Source organism: Sylvia atricapilla, chromosome 6 (genome assembly GCF_009819655.1).
Source record: "Sylvia atricapilla isolate bSylAtr1 chromosome 6, bSylAtr1.pri, whole genome shotgun sequence".
Classification (NCBI taxonomy): domain Eukaryota; kingdom Metazoa; phylum Chordata; class Aves; order Passeriformes; family Sylviidae; genus Sylvia; species Sylvia atricapilla.
The window spans coordinates 22031513-22049669 of NC_089145.1; the positions used below are offsets into that span (position 1 = coordinate 22031513).

The 18157-nt window shown below is 38.5% G+C and overlaps 1 protein-coding gene across 2 annotated transcripts in view; it reads left to right on the top strand.

Annotated features, from left to right (window-relative positions):
- Window positions 1–17033, top strand: part of EXT2 (exostosin glycosyltransferase 2) — a 74002-nt gene extending 56969 nt beyond the window's left edge. For both annotated transcript variants that reach the window (XM_066321059.1, XM_066321060.1), the window contains exons 11-14: window positions 6296–6439; window positions 6961–7089; window positions 8273–8355; window positions 14268–17033. In XM_066321059.1, coding sequence (XP_066177156.1) covers window positions 6296–6439; window positions 6961–7089; window positions 8273–8355; window positions 14268–14406 — 495 coding nt within the window. In that variant the 3' untranslated portion in view covers window positions 14407–17033. The remainder of the gene's footprint in view (window positions 1–6295; window positions 6440–6960; window positions 7090–8272; window positions 8356–14267) is intronic.
- The last annotated feature ends 1124 nt before the right edge of the window (window positions 17034–18157 follow it).

Here is an 18157-nt window from a genome sequence, read left to right on the forward strand (position 1 = left end):
TTTTGAATTAGGTAACTTTTACCTTCCATATGTATTTTGAGTGTATGACACAGTCCATAATCTAACATTACTGTTATATGTATGTATTTAAGACAAAGATACTGTATTTGTAAACAAATCAGAAACATTAGAAAATGTAATACCATATTTTAAGAAAGCTTTGAATTATTTAGTCACACCTATACATGCATTAACAGCAAAACAACACTGGGCTTCCTATGTGAGGTAGAACATGAAACCGTTACCTAAATTGAATGAAATTATGAGCACTGCTTCTCTAAGGTGGAGAAAGCTAGCAAAATGTGATGTCCAATTTTTAGCAATCTTAAGTGTAGTTAATACAAGATGGTATTTTTAAAAAAATATGTAGAAAGTATTCCTTGAACGTATGTACATGTGTGGTAAAATATTGCTCTTTCTCCCTCTGGAGTAAGAGAGACTGTTAGCATGTAACAAGATTTTGGACTTCAGAAATGTCTTGTGATGATGTAGGTATGCTGAAGTAATAACAAAGATGTTAAGTAGTGGAGACAGAGGTTTCATCTATCATGTGTGTCTCCAGAAAGGAAATACTTCCCTTGCCAGGTTAAGAGTAGTGGGATAATACATGAAGTGTGAAAGATGGAAGGAAGAGGAGACAACTGAAGGAAGGGGATTTTGGCTACACAGGCCTTCTCTATACTTTGTTGTCTGTACTGAATGTTTTAGGCACTGTACTGCAACAGCAGAGCAGTCAAGTGCTGGCAGTTCTGCAGGCTGACTTTTGCCTGTGTTGGTGCTTATAACTGCTAGTTTTGAGGGTGATCTGATGGGATGAAAGATAGCAGATCCATAACGTGCATGCTGCATAAATCCTTGCTCCATTTGCAGTTTGATTTCCATTTTCATAAAGCTGTCTCAAAGAAAGGGACTTAGAGTAAGGAGTGACTTACCAAAGTCACCTAACTAACTGTGTAAGTAGTTCTGCTATTGACAGAGCAGGCTTGAAGACTTGGAAGCAAAGATTCAAACTGCAGCTGAGTCCCAGCTGTGTCAGCCAGAAGTCATGCAAAGCAGGACCTTGGTTTTTGTGTGTCTGAACTGTTAATTTTAACACCCTCAATGGACAATATCTGTAACCTCACATATATTGAGTCTGGTCACTCACACAGAAAGGAGTTGTCCTCATGAAAAACAAAAGTAAGGCAAAGAAAATTTGATGTGAATTCCCCTGTAGTCAGTGCAATTAGGGCATAGTTGGGACCCACAACTACTCATCTCTTAGGATTAAGTCCAACAGCTCTAGCAGTTTGACTGTGCTGGCTCCTTTATTGGCTGTATGGCCATGTGCCTTGATTGCAGGGACTATCTGAGTAACAGTCCTTGTATTCTGTGTGTGAATGTAACTGTTTGGACATGAGATTGTTTAGTTTGGCAGACTGGAAGCTATTTCTTTTGCAGATTTTTGCATTTTATTATAAATCCTATTCCTTTTTGATTCTGGGAAGTCAGCTTACTATGCAGTAACATTGATGGAAAATTAAGTGCCATATTGAGAAGATAGTTGAGACAAACCTATGAGTAATTTGAATCCTTCTATTTTGAGTTTCACTTCACCATCCCCCTCCCCTCAGTAAATTAAATGAATAGAAATGTCTTTGAATACAGAAGCAGTGCAAATTATTCTAGAAATACACAATTTTCCTCATATAGGGGGTGAGTGATGTAACTCCTACTCTCTGGCACAGAAATCAGGGGCTGAAGATTGATCTTTCCTGTCCTTGGGTGTCTGTGACTTGCTTGACAGGCCTGAGCTGGCTCCCAGATGTTAAAATTGTCCTCAGCCTGTGATAATTTATCTATCTGTTTATGTGTGTTACCAGAAAAGTATCTCTCAAACTCTTGACTCATTTGCAGGGGAATCCAGAGGGAACAGTAGCAGCATATAAGATTACTAGAAAGTTTTCTTTTAAAAGTAGGTCTGCTTCTGCTTTGGTCATATGAAGGGTTGGAAACGTGACATTCAGTAATTTTCTTTTCCCTCCTGACATCCTTGAGACTTTGCATTTAAACGTGTGGCAAAACCCCCTCTGTCACACACTTGTCTGAATGTATAGAGCAAGCCTAAAAAAACCCCCAAAAAACAGAATACTTTGATCTCTGTACACTTTCAGCCATAAAAAATTATAGTAACACTCAAAGTGTTGGGCATTTTTTACTTGTTAAAAGCGAACTGTTATGGTGCAGTGATTTATGACCTTGCATAAATCTATTGGAGCAAGCAGAAAAACAGTCCCTTTGAGCTGCTGTATTAAGGTAGCAGAAGAATACTCATGACATTCTGACTTTGAAAAAAAGTAGTTTTGTTAAGTTACATGACTTGAGACACTGGAAAAAAACTGTTATGTCTAGATAATTTTTTTTCCCACTTACTGAATTTTGTTGTTCACAGAGAGAGTGTCAGAGAGACCCAAGAAATGGAAAAAGTATTTAGATTGTCATAATCTTAAAAATTAAAGCAGAACCACTGGCCACCTCTGGAGTGCCTTGTGTTTGAATACAAGACTGAAATCAAGCATTGTAGCATTCTGATCTCTGTGTCTCAGCTGGCCTCGAGGCAGATGTCTTAGCCTTAAGTAATTTCTTATCACATACTTATGCAACACTTTGTCCTTAGAGAGACAAAGTGTTTTTATTAGATCAATAATAGAAATAATCTAAATGAGGATTATTGTTCTGAGCCTGTGTTTTTTGTTCATAAAATGTACAGTTTGGTGCATTACTAAGTTTGCATTTTTTCTGTTGAAAACTTTTGGCCTTCTGTTGGTAGATGATCTTATTCTGTCTTAGAATTGTTTTTCAGCACTTCATGTCTCTGGCATTCTTTAAAAAAATCTACTCTCTGTTGAATTGCATATTTTCCTAGGCTGAAATTTTCATGAAGTTTGAATGCCTTCTTTAGAAGAATTCTTTCTTGTTCATTTTGACTTTAGAAATTTAGTTTTCAGCATTCCTTTGTGGGACAAGTACTGTAACTCTGCTTAACAAAAGAATCATTCACTGCTGGCCACATTCAAAGCTCTTCTTCAAATTGATGATATTATACAAAATGTGTGTGTGCAAAGCATCATGCATCTTTTAATGGACTCTGTGTTTACATTTTGCTTTATTTTTTTAGTGATAGTACAAGCCATTCGTTTGAGGACTGGGAAAGAATTAAGAGTGGATGGGACTCTGGAAGGCAGAAGGAGTACTGATAGGTTGAGTTTGTTTTAATTTGTAAAGAATAGTCAGTGTGTCATTCTTAAAATATTGTCATGGTAGCTTTGGAAATGCTGACTATTTTTCAGTTCATGAAATTGCTGAAATTATGTGTGACTTAATATTGTCTACTGAACTTAATGCATAAATGTTTGAGAAGGTTTTGTAGAAGGAAATGCTTCCTTCTACTTCTGGCTACATGGAGAGTTTGCTATTCTGATGGCACAGCAAAAAATTGCAAAGAATAGTTGAGGCTGTGAGGCAGAAAGAGCCCTGGAGAGATGAGGCTGGAGGGTATTTCAGCCATGCTGTTTATGTCACTTGGGAACTCAACTTGGAAACAAAGCTGCTATCATTTCCAACTGGTTTTCCTTACAAGACTTTTAGTAATACTACTAAGTCAGAACTTTCATTTGACATTTCATCTGGGAGATGCTTCATCCAAAAATATTTATCTTCAGAGTTGACTAGCAGAGTCTTTGGAATTACTTGTCTGCAAAGAAGCATACCTCCTCTTCACTTGGCAATATGTTTTTACTTGGATGTGTCCCTTACCGATATTAAATCAGGCCATCCTTCTCAGTCTGAGAAAGCTAATAAGATCACTGGTTAAAATGAAATGTATTCGTAACAGACTAATAAATTATAGGCAACCATCAAACAAGAAAATGGGCAGCAGTACAAAATAGAGAGTACTATTAGAATCATTAGCACTATTTTTATTCTGAAAGCTTCCTTATAAGCAGTAGCTGTATATATTAATTTTGGCACAAAGTATATGTATGGATTTGGTCAGTGAGCTGGATGGAGCCACTGGGAGCCTTTCCAGAATTACCATTGAATGAGTTAGTGGTGAACATTATGAAAAAGCCAAGCTTTTCCACTGACTTTGAAAGCATTACTTTTAAAGGGAATCTTTGTTCAAAACACCAAAGTTATTTTTTAGATGCATCAAACTGACAATTTTCAGAGGCCAGGAATTTTTTTTACAGGGTTGAGTTGATATTTAGAGTGACACAAGGACATCTGTATGAGTAATGTGCATTATAATTGGCTTTTATTTTATGTCATTTGGACTCTTGAAGATGACACCAAGGGCAAAAACTAGAAGGGATATGAATCCAGGGTTCTGTGTTGAGAAGGCACTGCAATCCCGTGGGAAGCAGTAGCTGACTTTAATCTTTCTTTCAGCTGCTGTTAATATGCATGCCATTTCCTCTACAAGAATTCTTAGCTCAGTACGGTGCAGATCTGTGGTGTTCTGTCAAATCCTTTGTTGAGCCTCAGTAGCTTGTGTGGTGGTGCCTTCCAACAGCTGGGAGATAGACATTTTAATATTCAGGTTTAAAACTAAATCATTAAATTTTTGAGTCCTGGAGAGTGAAGAATAAATTTTTGAGTGTCGTACATTTAGTTTTGTGTTCTTTATTAAGGTTTTCTACATCATGTCAAAGTAGATATCTCAAGCCCTCACTGACTTGCCTGCCAGACGTCTGTATTGTTTTAGTTAGCCTATGGCACCAACTTGTACATGTCCTATGAATTCTCTTCCTTCAGTTCCAAGTTATATCTGCTTTCAAGAACCCTCTGTGTTGGAGCGTTGTCATATCTAAATACTATCCCAGAACTTGTGCCCTAGAACTGTCTGGAAAGATTGATTTCTGGATAAAATAGAAGTTGAGGAGTCAGAAGATCTGGTTCCCATTCTTGTTTCCTGTATGATTTTTGGCAGGTTTCCTCATCTGGACGTTTGAAATAATAGCTGCTCTCATCATGGGATTCTGAAGCTGTATTAACTGACAGCAATAAAATGTGTTGAGATGTATAGATGAAAATGTATATAGTAATGCAAAATCACAGAAATGTAGATGCAGAAGCAGTAACTTAAAGCTGATTGTTTTATTATATTTACTTTGACAAAATACTTGCATAGAGTCCTTATAGTGCAGGCCTCCCAACTGAAATGCACTGGCACATAGAGAGTGCCCAAAGTGAACTACTGATGGGGTGACATTTGCAGGATGGTCGAATTCCAGGTAACACTTGCTTTACTGTATATTCAACTGTAGGGTTCCCTTGTCTTTTCTACAGACAAAAGAGATTGTGAAGGGATCCTTGGGGGTTTTTTGAGGTACTTTGTTGATCTTGCATGCAAAAATTTAATTTTGTGTGCATCTGTTTGTTTATACATTACCAACCTAAACCAGAAACTCTTGTAACCTAACTGTGTGTTAGAGAGGCAAGACTCATTCTTCCAACAGATGGAGCAGTTGTTTGGATTAAAGGACAAATTTTGAATAATTTGTCCGCAAATAATGCAGACAAACTGTATCTAGCAAACAAATATCATTCAGACCCCTCTAAATAATTATAATCCTTCCCCTCTTTTTTCCTAATGCAGAAATTGTCCATTATTTAATGTGACCAGCAGTGTGGAGAACTGGGGTTGCGTTAATGATGCCCTTCTCCTTGTTCTTGTCTACTGTATTTGATCCTGTAGTCAGCTATAAAATAATGTATGGAGTGACAAGGATGGTATCTTGATTGTATCCAGCTGTCTGGAACAAGTCAAGGGCAAAGCGGCCTTCCATGTAGCCAAGCACCCACTAAAGAATACCAGAAATATTAAAATTTAAGCAGTTCCTGACAAAGGAAGCAGGTTGGTTAGATCCAAAGCCAGCTGTGAAAGTAGTTAGATTGTAGTCATATCTACTGAAGTTAAGATCAAAAGTTTAATTTTAATCATGCTTGGGTTTAGTTAGAGTTAAAATCTTTTTGAATAGTCATTTGTGTTTCTTTATAACAATTATTTTAGTATTCCATTAGTGGCCTTTTGCTCTGGGACATGGCTTCTCTGAGTTGTAGGGTCCTTCCACAGCAAGCTTGTTCTTTTTTGTACTTTTTTTCCTGGCAACTTTTTGTTCCAAGAATTTGGACTTGGAAGAATTTAAGTGATCTTTGCCCCACTGAAACTCTACCCTTCCAAAACAGATGTGTTGCATTTGCTTTCTGTGCAGGCCTGGTTAACAGCATGTCATGTTTTTTTTCTCTTCAGGTCTGGCGTGAGTTCCCTGACAGGTTGGTTGGATATCCAGGCCGCCTGCATCTTTGGGACCATGAGATGAACAAATGGAAATACGAATCAGAATGGACCAATGAAGTCTCAATGGTGCTCACTGGGGCAGCCTTTTATCACAAGGTAGTATGCAACTTGCACTGTACTAATGCACAATTTGTACGTTAAAAAAGATCTATATGTGTTTCTGTCATTGTTCCATCAGTTTTTGTGGTGCTATCATTATGTTTTTTAAAACAGTTGGATAACTGATTGCAGACTTTCCCTAGACCTCTTTCAGTTACTGTGAAAACCACTAATTTCTCTCTGCCAGTGAAATAAAATCATTACTTGCCTCTATGAACTTACAAAACTCCTGACAGTTTGCATGACCTGAAAGTACACAGCAAATTTTGCAGGGAATGTTGCTTTGTAGCTGGCAGGTTCAGAAAAGAAAACCAATTTTAATGAAATTTGTGTGGTTGTCAGGGAAGGAGTAATTACTTAGTTTAGCACCCAAAAATTACTTTCTCTCTGCTGAAGTAGTTCCTGTCTGAAGGCACTAGCATTTAGCTGCCTGCCATTCCATGACTGAAATGTTTAGTCTTGCAGTTACTGTATCTATATTTATAATTATCTTCTTTCTCTCACTCTTTTCTCTGCAGTATTTCAACTACCTTTACACCTATAAAATGCCTGGAGACATCAAGAATTGGGTGGATGCTCATATGAATTGTGAAGATATTGCCATGAATTTTCTAGTAGCGAATGTCACTGGCAAATCAGTCATTAAGGTAGGGGTTTCTGCTGTTTAACTTTACAAAATTAAAAACCATGAGATACATACTTCCATTTATTCAGTAGACCTCAATATGTTGCTTAATCCTCCTTTTTCTCTCATTTTCCCCCAGTATGGTATCTTGGTCTCCTCCCATGACAGAAAAGCTTTTCTAGTAAAATTTTTACGTTAACTGAGAACAGAGAATTGCTTTTTACCAGTTGTTTCTGGTGGTTATTTTAGCCATCTAGATGAGCTATAAAAAAGATAATTTAAATGCCAGCTGTAGGTATGTGTATGTATATGTACATGCCCGCATACATGTCATTTTAACTATTTGAGATGGCTAGAGGAAAGAAATTGCCAACTGTCCACAGCTCACTCTATCGTGGCCTTACAACAGCTGATTTATAGGAATGTTAATTGCAAGAGCATTAATTGCAAGATCAGCTTTAAATGAACTTTTTATCCCTGAATTAATTTCCTGACATGTTTCGACACGTTTTCAGGTCCAGACGTTCACTCCGTACATTCATTTCAAAGTGTGTCAACTTGGAATGAGATTTAGAGGCCACCAGGCATTACTTCAATTAGCAGGGTCCGTTCTCTCATCTGTCCATCATCATTTACTGGGACTGGTGGCTGCATTTCCTAGAAAAGTCTTTAGGAGATAAAGTGTGTGCTTTTGCTGAAAAAGTTTTTGAGCTGCGTGAGGGCACAGCAGAGTAATTTGGCACCTCTGTGCGATTCGGAGAGCCTTGCAGAGTTTGCCAGTCAGCTCTTAACTGGAGAGAGCAAAAGAGCGCCTGTTGGATTAACGTTACGGTGAAGTATGGGAAGCTATATTTCATCGCTGTTATGGCTGCAAGAACAAATGGTGTTTATACAGGGACCTTGGCAGTGAGAAAACAGTCATTAAACAGGAATTAAGGAGCTTGTCATCGCCACTTCTTTTCAGTTACAGAAGGAAAAAACCCTCCAAGCTGTTTTTATTGGGCCCCTGTGAATTTTGCAGTCAGCCGGGCCAGATGGAGCTGAATGGAGGAACAGAGTGGCTTTTTTTTTTTGTACACCCCCTCTTTTTGAGACAGCTCAGCTTACACTGCAGGCATGTTCAGAGGTATTGCACTGCTCTCTGTGCAAGGAGATTAATGTCCCTTCTGTTGATATTTGATAATATCTGGCGTGCCTTTCTGCAGGTGACCCCACGAAAGAAGTTCAAATGTCCAGAATGCACAGCAATTGATGGGTTATCACTGGACCAGACACACATGGTGGAGAGGTGAGTGACCACTCTTTATTTCTCAGATTGCCTTCTTCTGATCCCTAGAATCTTATCCTGTATCCCATTAAATTAGGATCAAAAATGATAGTGTTTTTATAAACTACTAATTTTGAAAGAATGTTACATGGATTTGATCAACATAAGTCATTCCTACAATGTGTGATGTGTCTCTGAAAAGTAGACTACTACAAAAAAGCACTTTAGAAGTCTTAATTTTTAGCAGCTTTGCTGTAGAGCTTATAGGACATACATATAAATTCAGGTTCTTGGTTGGGGGTACTGTCAGTAATACCGTATTTCTGTTTGCTGTGGAATATCAACTGTAATAATTATGATTTCTTTTTTAAACCAGACAATTGGAAGCTTACCAAAGAGCAGAAAGGATAGAAATTATTAATAAAGTCATTTGAAGTGATATTTGTACATTGTCTGCCCTCCAAGGGTTGTGAAGCATATTGCTTCCACTGGTGAAGGGCATTTGCTGCATAATTCTATGTTGCATTTTTTAACAATAGCAGCATTATTATATTTTTCTGAAAATTTATTTTTGAAATGAAGTATGCATTTGGAAAGGCAGTGAATGCTTAGAGTGAAATACTGAAAGTTTGTAAGTATGAGATTTTCATTCCCTGCCTTACAGTAAAGGGCTTTACAGCCTTGACCTAGACATTAGGCTTCTCTCTGCCGTGGCTTCTGAATGTGTGAAATAAGGGAAAGTTTCTTCATTTTGCAGTTATTAGGTAGAATTAACCTGAGATTGGGGACCGATAAAGGCATCTCACTTAAGCCTTCTTGGGCTGTTGCATCTCTCCTGCAAACCTTGGGAAAAATTATTTGCAACCTTAGAACTGATGGGGTAGGTAAGCACAGTGAAGAAGTCACCAGAAGAAACAGATAGTTGGACCTGATGATTATAAAGGTATCTTCCAATGTTGATGATTGTATGATTCTATGAGGTGACAAAAAAAATCTGGCCTGCATTTAAAATAAACCAGTTCAGATTTGCATGGAGCGGTGTAACATGGTTATCTTTCTAGTTATCATTTTAACAGTCAGCTTTTTTCTGTCCTTCTCTGCAGAACTCAGAAAATATAAAGTGTCATATGGGCTTTAGTGGATTAAAAATGAGTATGCAACTCAGAAGTAAAACATACCCCATTAAGATGGTAAAAATTACTCTGCAGGAAAATACTTGAGAAAGGGATGGGAAGTTTTGTAGATCTTAAATGCTAGCTTAAAGGGAAGCACAAGAGGTTCCCCCATATCTAACAATCTGGCTTACAGGATGGACTACACAAAGCCAGTTAAGCTTCCCTGTGGTCATAGTAGTAGCACTACAAAAACATGGGAATTTTATTTATGAGATAGGTTCTCATTAAGGAAAATGCTCTAAAACCAGAAGATGAAAAAGTGCTCTTTGCCTTGAAGCGCATTATGGTGCTGGGTAAAGGTCATGTTTCCATGTCTGTAGCAGTTCTTGTATCCTCAGAGTAAAGTGTCCTTGACAGTTTATTGAGAGCATGTTTAAACTGTTGTTTTCCTTGTCTGTAATTTTGAAAAGTGGAGAATACTGGGTTGTGGGAAGTGTTAGATTGACTGCAAATACTCATACTTTTATTTGCCCAGCCAAAGAATTACATGCTGTGGTAGAGTCTGAGTGCAGAAGAATCTGGAGAGATATACAGTTTAGGTATATTCAGACTTGATTTTGAAAGTCCTTAATATTATACTGAAACTGCTTGCTATACCTTGCCTTGCGTTATAATCTACCTAAATATAAGGGAGTTATTTGAGAATCAAAAAAGGGTTTATTATTTTTAATCTTCTAAGCTAGGAATTCATTTAAAGTGGATAATAAATGGTAACAACTCCTAGAGCAAATTTTCCTAACTGAGCAGTAAGACTCTCATATCTATCTATCTGTCTATATATCTATCTGTCTATCTATCTATCTATTTATCTATCTACTATTTTTGGGGGCAGGAGAGAAGCTGAATGGAAAAAAATGCATGCATCAGGGAATCCTTGTCATTATAAAAGAATAATTTTGTTCTGATAACTTTACGGTATTGGGTACCAAGAACAATACCTGATGTGTCAGGCAAAGAGCCATTATCAGCTTTACTTGCAGCTTCCCCAAGTGCCTGACTCCTTGCTTTTTAGCATTCAGAAATAACAAACAGGTAGTCTGAGCTAATTACTTGCCCAGATATCCAGAGATCAGCCTGCTCTTTGTGAAACAGTTTATCAGGGTTGTCACATACATGCACAACATTTAGTGTTAGGTTTCTGGTTCAGAAATAGCAGAGAGATGCCCAGCAACTGCCTGTTAGTTTTGTAAATGGAAAAGGTTTAGAAGTCAGTTGTGGAGATCTGTCCAGGAAAGATATATAACCATCTGGTTTTGTTGGGCATTTTGACTTGTTCAGCAGAGACAAAAGAAGATAGTACAGTTGTACTCTGTCTCTTATTAAGAAATTTTATTCTTTTAGCAATGCACTGAATCATGGGAAAGTCAACTCTGCTATTCTTCCTGCTGTGTAATTTATTTGTGATAAACAGAAGACTTTAGATCCCAGGGTTATCAAACTCCATCATCAAAATACATTAACTGAAGAAAGCTTTGAACGAAGAATTCCCTTGCCCTAGGTTAGCCTTTACATCAGGTCACAGAAGAAACTGCAGGGAGGTCTCATAATCCCTGTATTTACAGGTGTTCAACAAGTTTACTGCTTGTAGTATCTTTGCATCTGGCCCTCAAAAATGGAGAACTCTGTAAAATGCAATCTAGAGGACAACTGCCAGTACAGTAAATATAGCAAAAGGCTGAGCTGCTTCTGCAGCCCCAATAACACCAGTATTTTATTTAGGACATGTAAGTATTTGTCAGAGTCAAAATAAGAAGCCATTTCCTTAAGAAGCAAACTGCCCAGGTCACAGTTGGCCAAAGGTAGCAGGTACAGGGTTACCCTGCCAAAAAGTTAGTTGGATTATAGCAGTGAAGAACCTGATTAAGAGAGACCTTAACAAACACTGAGTTCATCCAGGGCCAATGGGGTTCTCAGTTTCTGAGTTCACACAATCTTAATGTCTTACTGAGTTGAGCATGACTGCATGCCGTCAGCACATCAAGGAAAAACAAAATAATTCCTGGAAGCAAACATACCTCTGTTACTTCAAATTTGCAAAACTCTTGACACAACTAAGAGAAACACCTTCCCTCCATATTGAGATGACGTTACATTCTCTTGGCTACCTAGCTTACAGTGTTTAATGTTCTAGACATCCTTTCTAGCTTATATTGTCCAAAAGTGGCAAAGACTTCAGTATTCAAGTGATTTAGTTCAGTGCTAGAGATGAAATTTTTGGAAAGAAGCGTCTTTCTTTTAAATACATTTTATGACTTGTGCATGACATTTCTTTCCTTTTAAAAAGCCTGTTTCTGATCTTTGAATTTGATTTTTATTTGTGGAGGGCTGACTTCTGCTCCAGCCAGAGTGTTTAGAACATACAAATTTTTCCATTTTTAATTTTTGCCATTTCTTTAACAATGAAATGGTTTCTTGGTGGCTAAAGATATTGTACTGGCAGGCTTGAATGGACTTGCCACCAAATTGAGTTTGTCTGTAGAAGGATCCCATCTCGATATTTTGTCATAACACCTCACTTTTGATTTGAGTGTATAACCTCTGGAGGGAAGAGGTCAACTTTGTCTGCCCTCTCCATTTAGTTTTGTCTTTTGCTCTGAGGGTGCCACTTAGTTCTGGTTGTGACAATGGCTGGTCTGATGTGGACACCTGCCTACCAGGCAGTAGGCTGAGATAACTAATTCATTTCACACCAGCCACCAGGCAGCTGTTACATTACAATGTCTTTCAGTCATTACTGGCAAAGGCAGGATTTGAACCAGTAGACTGTAAGTATTCTTGTATTCCAGAAACCAGTGAAGGCCAGCAGCTGTGCAAACTTCTCACATGCACATCTCCCAGTGCATCTACCTCCTTGCCTGTGAAGTTTGTGGGTTTCCTGCCATGAGGCTTCTCCAATACACATCATGGATTAGTTAACCAGATTTCTTACAAGTAACGGATTATTTGAAAGTCTGACTTTATCTAAAAATCAGATGTGTTTAAGATATCTCACAGTGGGCATCCTGCAGAAGCAACAGAAACTGCTTCATGTTCCTGGAGAAAACATTCAGTTCCTGCTATCTGCAGGAACTACTGCAGCCTTTCAGTGCCTGAGGTCCAAATCTCATTCTCTTGATGGTTCACGTTGTTAATGCAGATATTGAACAACTACCTGGGTCCTCACTTTAGTCCTCACTGGTGGCTCCGTTGCTATTTCAGATCTGTGGTTCACTGAAGGTAGACAGTTCTTGTCACAGGAGTAGAGGTTATGTCCCACTGTACATGATTTTCTCTCACACTCTGAATTCTTTTTCATTTGTTTGTGGTCCCAATGATCTGAATCTGAAGATAGGAAGGTATGAGGTTGGACTAAGTACGAGAGGATAAGAAGGTAGCAGAAAGTGAAGCATCTACATTTACCTGTATAAATATTTTATTGACGTATGACTTCATATGTAGCAGTTTTCTGACACTTTTCTCAGGGCAGAAAATGGTCTGAATTATGACCATTATACCTTGAAACAGCTATGTGGTTGAGGAAATAATTTTGAAAACTGCTCTTGCTGTCCTGTCTACTTCAAACGAGTGTTTGGGGCAGTGTTGAGCAGTCCCCATCACAGAACTGTCACACTGAGTTGGTGTGATTGACCAGGTCCTGATGAGGAAAATTATCCTGGAGCCATAGTGACCCCCTAACCCTTTGAAGGGGTCGGGAGAGGGTGCAGTGGTTGGAGAGTGAGAGACCTGCTCTGTGACCGCCTGCAGCACATCAGTCTCTGTAGCTGAGTCAAAGTGCTCACTTCTCTTTGTTTTCCCTTTTGGATGGCAAAAGAAATGTCACCTGTTTTCTTGTAGCTCTCTGTTATATGTAGGGAACTGTTGTCATGATTCTTCCTATCTGAATTCCTTAAAAGCTGTTTTATGTAGCAGGCAGCTGATGTTGGCTGAACACTGGCTGAGGTGAGGTAAGCCAGGTTTTCTCTGCCTTGCTTCCACAGCGCCCTTCAGTGAAAGAGTTAAAGGAGCAATGTAACAGTTAAACATCTGTTTGCTGGTTTTTTGAAGAGCACGGATGTTCCTTTCCACATTACTGACACCTGAGATTATTAAAATTGAAAGAGTCATCAGTGGTTCAGTTTTTTTTTGTGCTAATGTAATGTCTTATTGCTCAATATATCTTTATTTAGACAAGGAAAATAAAATAGCTAGTTTGTTGCATTTTATAATTTTAATTCAGCTTCACCTTGAAGTTACAGTCCAATCAGCTCTGCCTATTCTCTGAGGCATGTTTATTTTTTTTGTGGGAAAAGATAGAGCTTCTGAAGAAGCCTGAAAAAAGACAGACATCTTTTTTTTTATAACTCTGTTTTCACAAAGCCTTGGTTTTTGCAAAACCTTCGTTATAAACGAAATTGACCCAACAGTGGCCCTTTAAGAGACATGTTGGCAGTTAATCTGTTCTGGTTTACAGCATGTACATTGCTTTAAGAATGACTGGAATTCTAGGGGGAGGGAGAAGGGAAGCTTTGACCTCGGTGTGCACATGTGCTGCTGCCAGCATCCCCTTGCTCGTCTCTGTGATTAAATGGATAAATCAAAGAACACCAGCTTCTTTTCTGTTCTTTCTACATTGAGGCTCTCTTTTTATTTATTAGTAGCCATCATGGCTGAATACTTCCAAGTGCAAGAGGGAAGGTTTCTACCGGTTATTTTGGTATGGAAGTTGGTAGCCAGCCCAATTGTTGGAGTTATTAATTATGCTGCTTTCCTTTTCACCAGATCTGAGTGCATCAATAAGTTTGCCTCTGTCTTTGGGACCATGCCTCTCAAAGTGGTGGAGCATCGTGCTGACCCCGTCCTGTACAAAGATGACTTTCCTGAGAAACTGAAGAGCTTTCCCAATATCGGCAGCTTGTAAAGAGTGAGACAAACCTCAGTGAGGAAAACAACAGCCGAAAAGGTGCTATGAGGAAAATAAGGCCCTGAAGACAAAACTTGCAGAGAGTGGGTTGCATCTGAGGGAGATGGGAATTAATGTTGTTGTCTTCCTTCTATATTTCACGAAGTTGTAATTGAAATCTGAACAACCGCTTCTCTGTTGCTCACAGAGAATTGAATCTGTTTGTGGGTTCTCCAAAAAATGTCAAACACACACTTTTGTCCAAAGGAGGCTATGCACCTGGAAGAATAAAACAGAATCTTGCTCTCTGTGGTCTGACTGGCATGACTGACCTCTTCTATCAAATGTACTGCAGGCTCTCTGGTTAGTGAACATCCATCCATTCAAAGCAACTGTCTGCAGTGTAGAGCTGCTCTCTTTTAGGAGGAGTTTATTTCCTGTATGGCTGGTGGGCCTCTGGCTTTTGAGCTTTAACTGTTGTCTTAAGTAACTGTGTGACAAATAATTTCTTCTGTAATATGAGACAAATGTTTATTTTTTTACAACATCACAAACAAAAATCTCTGTTTTCACTGAGTTTAAAGAGCAAAGCATTTTGTGTTACTTAAATTATTTTGATGGAGATGGAGACACAGCAGCTGGGAGGTTACTTTTCTTCAAAGCAGAGACCTGCAGGACAGAACTGCAATTGCTACACTTTCTGTGTAAACCTCAGGTTTTCTGCTGCACTTATGCAAAAGTCTCTGACTCTATATCAGAACTAGTTGTATTATACAGAAAATTATTTGTCTTTAGTCTTCTTGTATTTTTTATTTTCATTATCAAACCAGCAATCATGTTTCAGTTTTACATTGTAGCTCTCAATAGAGATGAAATATGAAATAAATTTTTTATGTCTGAATCCTCATCAGCAAGCAGTGTACTAATTTGTAAAACACGTGTATTTGGAGAAAGCCACTGTTCCAACTTCAATATACAGGCACATGTGTATGTGTAAGACACTGTTAAACTGCACACTTAAAAACTCCTGTAAGTTACCGTTGTTGGAAAAACTATTGTTTGTTTGCTTGTGATTTAAGGAACCCATTGGCACAGGCTGAAACATACAGTTTAGGAAGTCTTTTGGAGATGTACATTTCTTAAGAGCATTTGAATTGTTTCTCCATACTGAAATGAACCAGAATGAGGGAACTAAATGCAACAAAATTAGAAATAAAGTTGCCTGTACCATTACTCTTGCCCTTCAGTATTAATGAGGGTTCTAAGTTGGGCTGAGAAAGCAATCTTTTTTCTAGCTCCACTGATAAAATGAAATATTACTAGATTAGTGTGATTTCACTGGCTTCTGAAACCTCTGTTGCTGCTGGTTACAGACACATCATATTTGATGTTTTTCTGTTACAGTGCAAGCAACCTTATTCCTCAGATTTGCCAAACCCCAAACAATAGGACAAGTGTTAGACATCATGGTTCTCCCCCTCTCCTAAGCTGGATACGCAGCAATGACAGAAACCAAATGAAAGTCAGGCTAGAAACAGGAAACATCTGCTCCTATTTGTCTCGCCCCCACTAAGACTTATCTTATTGCCCAATGCAGTGGATGTGCTGTGAATGAAAATCATATTGGAACAATAGCTTTGAGGGGATGCTTCACTTCATAACCTCCCTGGGATGTGCCTGTAAACTGTATCATCTGACTCTCTGGGAGTGTTTAATTACTAGTAAGTATTTTTTTGCCACTCTCTGTTATATTCCTGAGTTGCTATGGGAGCTAAAAGGATGACTGTTGCAGTGACAACTACTGTCTGCACAGTGGCTATGACAAGAGAGGGGAAGGTTTGTTACTCATTATTTCTCCTTTGCTGCCTTTCAGGTTTATTGGCATGAACCTTCTTAGTGAATCTTCCTGTTGATTTATGGTGCTTGAGCATCAAGAGGCAGCAGCATATTTTCCTTGAGAAGTTTGCTTTAAAAGTGTAGCTGTGACAGTGCTGTAGTCACTTCAGTTTTAGCTGTCCTTTTGGAGCTGATCTCAGCTTGGCAGGCCCTAGCAGTTTAACTGTGTTATAACACCTTCCTTACAGAGTTGTGAAGCTGCTGTGATTTCTTGATCCTTTCTCTGTAAGCCAGTAAAAAGTCAGTTTTGCATACAGTCTTAAAAGACACTGAGGATTTGAAATAGTTGAATAGTTGAATATTTTTACATGTAGACAGCCAAACCAGTCCTGCTAAGCTGAGCTATAATGTCCAGTCATTAATAAGGTAACAGATCCTTGTGTCTGTATTCAGGAGCATCAGAGTAGGTCCTCCTTGCACAAAATGTCCAGTGACCCCTAACAATCATGTTTTATCCTTTGGCCTTTTACAGTTGCTTTTAAAGGATTGGCTCATTTACAATCCCATTTGTCTCTGTTTAGTGCCATGGAGAAAATTGGGCAATTGACCATAAAGAAAAATTGTAAAATTACTTACTTACTTGCTCTCTGCATTTATGATTGTGATGTTCTTGATGCAAATTCTGTAAAGGTAAGGTGTAATTGTATGTCTGATTTTTGTCAATCTTTAAATTAAGATAATTTTTAACTTTCCATTGTATATATGATATCCAAAAAAGCTTAATAATTGTGTATTAAAAATTAAATCACGAGTGTTTATTGTATTTCACTTCTGGAGTGGCACAAGGAAACATGAATTAATTAATTGAAATAGAAGGGAAAATTTCAGTGACAAGCTCTTTTACTACATAAATCTGTGTTAAAATTGAATATCCACAGTGCACTTCAGAAAGATCTTGTCAATATTTTGTCTTTCCCATAACTGGAGTTTGGTGGTTGTCTTGAAAACAGAAGTTTGGTCTGCATGAATTCATCCCAGTCACCTTTTGAGGAGAGTAGTTGTTACTCTAATTTTCTGCCAAGATTTGACAATAGCATTTATCTTGGAGAAATACGGAATGGATTTTTTTTTTCCAAAGAGATACAGCAGATGTTAAATAACTGTGCTTTGAGAAGAGATCTTTGGCTCAGTCACTGAAATTGTGGAATTCAATGTGGTGGCAGCTTTTTTTTTTTCCAGAAGTGCTGCAGCACAGTCCCTGTGGATCATACTGCAAAAGGGCAGTGTGTGCATGGCACACCTTGCTGCTTGTGCATAGCAAGGGGGATGTGCTTCAGGCGCTGCCCTGCCAGTCGTGGGGAGTCCTAAGGATGCTTTTTTAGCATCACCAACTCTCCTTCCTTCCTCACAGCTCCACCATCTTACTACAGGATGTGAAAATTCAGGCCCTGATGTTCCGAATGACTCTGTCTTTCCATCTCTAGCTCCTGCTCTGGAACCTCCTGCCATCCATCATGCTTCCACTCATGTGGTTCAAATATGCTTTACTCTAGCAACAAGTTTATCCCTCTTAATTATCCATTCAAGTGCCTTTTAAACTCAAGGACCTTGGAGACACGGATGTCAAAATAATTGTGAGGTGGCGTTTAAGTGATGCTCAATACTCCTGACTCATTTTGCTTGTAGGCTGTATTGGTGAGAGTTGAGCACTCTAGAAGGATGCTATACTGAGACACATGAAGATGGATTTAGGTGGGCAATTTTAATGTTAAATGTATCTCCAATTTCAATGCCCAATTTCAATGGATGTTTGATACCTTGGCTACTCCTCACAGGTAGAGCATGTTTTGATCAGGAAAGATCTCAGGGTGGTTAATGGGTACTGCATAAATCTATCCAGCCCTCTTACATGGAAGCTGCTCTCACAACCAAA